Source organism: Marmota monax, unplaced genomic scaffold (genome assembly GCF_021218885.2).
Source record: "Marmota monax isolate L192 unplaced genomic scaffold, Marmota_monax_Labrador192_F-V1.1 WCK01_AAM20220418_F8-fsc03319, whole genome shotgun sequence".
In the NCBI taxonomy this organism is placed as follows: domain Eukaryota; kingdom Metazoa; phylum Chordata; class Mammalia; order Rodentia; family Sciuridae; genus Marmota; species Marmota monax.
This window is the reverse complement of record NW_026691980.1, coordinates 1-2,689: the sequence shown is the minus strand read 5'-3', so window position 1 is coordinate 2,689 and position 2,689 is coordinate 1. Positions and strand designations below refer to the sequence as shown.

Below are 2,689 nucleotides of genomic sequence, written 5' to 3'. Positions count from 1 at the left end.
TTTTTTTTTTAACAAGGGAAATAATAGTTTGCTTTATTTTAAAAGAGTAACTTCCTTACATTGGAGCACTAGCCAAAATTCAATACTGATGCAAATATAAATTTCTTAGGAGCCCAAAATATGTGTCAAGTGGATTTTCTGAATTTCTTAAAAGGCAGAATTTTTAAACCATATCAAACAATTAGAAACAATATCTATCAACAGCATGCCACAGTTTAAACCTAAGCCAAATAACCAAACTATGTAAATTATCTCAAACAATTTTTGTTAATATTTAGGAGAACAACAAACATTTTTAATAACTTAAAGTGTATTTCTACTTATCTCCTAATCCTCCCAGGAAGTATAACTTTTCTTCACTAGATTTAAATTTTTAAAAATTCAAATATTTACTCATGGTAAGAAATTCTGGCATTAACTATTAGCTGAATTTATCACAAATAGAAAATCATGAAAGTTTATTGAGCACTTACAAATGACCACTTATAGCAAGTCCTTATAAGTCCTGGATGATAAAGGCAGTTCTCCACTTTCTAATAACTCCTAAGGATTACATTGTATAATATTAATTCATCAGAACAGCATTCTGAACAATGATAAATAATATATAGGAAAGTCATAGTCCTACTTAATAAATGTTTCATTATAAATATTTTGACCAATATTAAAAAATTTTAAACTCCATTATGCTGACATTTTCAGAAGTATTATCAACTTAGCAATGAGTCATTTTTATGATGCCATTTATTAAACTGAAAATAAAGAAAGGTGGCATATCTGGTTTATATTTAAGTGATTTAATTCAATAATTCAATCTGTCACCACTTGAAAAGTACATTTGTTTCCTCAGCATTGGATGCAATGAGGTACAAGCAGCTGTCCTGGTTCTCAACTTCCCTCTAATGGAAAGCATATGGAATTGCAGCAGTGAACATCAACTGGTTCCTATTCAAAGCTCCACTCCAAAAATGTGAGAGAGAATCTAAGATAAAAGTTCTATTAGAGGCAAGAAGATTCTAATCTCACATATTTTATTCCAACAACTTACATTATACCAGCTGACCCATACTGAATAGTAAATGCTCACTGAAAAAAAAAATGAAGATAATAATACCCTCATTGTCATTCACTGATAATTTTTAAACTGTTTTATATCCAAATATAAGTATATAAAACATTTGTACAGATAAATTAGTGTTAAGAATTTTAAAATGCACAGTAAAATCCACAAATGTCCTTTCTATGTTCTGAAATCTTTCAAATGTTTTCAAGATCGGAGGCTTCAACATCCTGGCTAAATGTGAAAACCATGTCAGAATTCAGTATGTTATAGGAGGCTCTAGAACTGACCATCTCATAAAAGCAAACAAAGTTATGGTGCTTCCATTATTGCTTAATCCTCTAGGTTAAAAAGTACACCACTGAATACTAAAGCCAGGTATTTACTAAATAGTGTTGGATTTCTACTAGCCAAATTCAGCCCTCCCAAACCAGCTGAACCAGGAGTTTTCTTCAGCTCATTGTCCATTAGGAGTTTGAAACATTTTCAATTAAAGCCTTCATTTTTCCTGTAGACTTCAACATATGTGGCCCAAACAATGCTTTCTCTGAGGTGGCCTCTGATTCAGACTTTGGAACTCCTTTTTTCAATTTCTCCTTGGCTATTGCTTTGATATCGATAAGCAAATTTCTTTTTCAGAGCTTCTGCTATGAGGGCAGCAGGATCAGTAACATCTACTGGCTTGGGCTTTACATCTTTTCTGACCTCTTAACTGACCAAAGTTTTACACTATTCATATCTTTAAGGATCTCTAGCATATTTGGCATGTCAGATTTCTTTGGATTGCTTTTAGCCAAAGTCTTTCCAGCATTGGCTTTTTGCTCTCTTCGTTCTTTAATCAGATCAATAGCAGATTTACTTTGGTGGAGTCCTGGTGGAGGTGGTGGAGGAGGAGGCAACGGTGGTGGTGGTGGTGGCAGTGGTGGCATGGAGGGAGGAGGTGGGGCTGTGGTAACAGATGTGGCAGAAACCAAGTCACCTACTGCAGTGAGATTCTGTTGCTCTTGCAGGGTCACGATTTTGGCAATCTGAGCTCTGAGAGTAGCAAGTTCATTTTCAAGTGCACAGATCTTCTGCAGGGCTTCCTCATTGGCCAGAACTGCATTCTTTGGTGGAGGTGCTTCTTGAGACAGGCTTGGTAAGGAAATATGCCTGCGTGGGGGCTTCTTGAAGAAAGGAAGGTCATCTTGAAGGGGTGGCTTTGACCTGACTTCTGTCCTTAGTCTTGTTGAACACTCTCCTTCTTCTGTGGCTACCCATCCAACGTCAGCAAAAGATACCACTGGATCCTCTCCCAGGTGGTTGGGACTCCATTCTGTTGCATGGCTGGTAAGCTGAAATTGAACTGTTGGACACTGAATCAGAGATAAGTTAGTACCAATTTTCCTTACGATACTTCGAGATGAACCATATGGTTTTCCAGACCAAAGTACCGATTGCATGCTTACTACAACTTGCTGAAAAACCATCCTCATCAGGCGTTTAATCCAGCCAAGCATTTAGATGGTAAAGTTGTCCCAAATTTGCATTTCAAGTACTTCAGGCATACATTGCAGTACATTGTCCATTAAAGCACACTCGGCCACGCGGCAGCCAGCATCTTCTCCTGCTACTCCGAAATATAGAGTG

The 2,689-nt window shown here is 36.6% G+C and overlaps 1 protein-coding gene across 1 annotated transcript; it reads right to left on the bottom strand.

Annotated features, from left to right (window-relative positions):
* Nucleotides 1-1,127: 1,127 nt before the first annotated feature.
* Nucleotides 1,128-2,671, bottom strand: LOC124094203 (mitochondrial fission regulator 1-like). The gene is given in 3 exon segments (XM_046446811.2): nt 1,128-1,644; nt 1,646-1,758; nt 1,761-2,671. Coding segments are annotated over 3 exon segments (1,029 nt in total). The 5' UTR covers nt 2,560-2,671; the 3' UTR covers nt 1,128-1,527.
* Nucleotides 2,672-2,689: the final 18 nt, after the last annotated feature.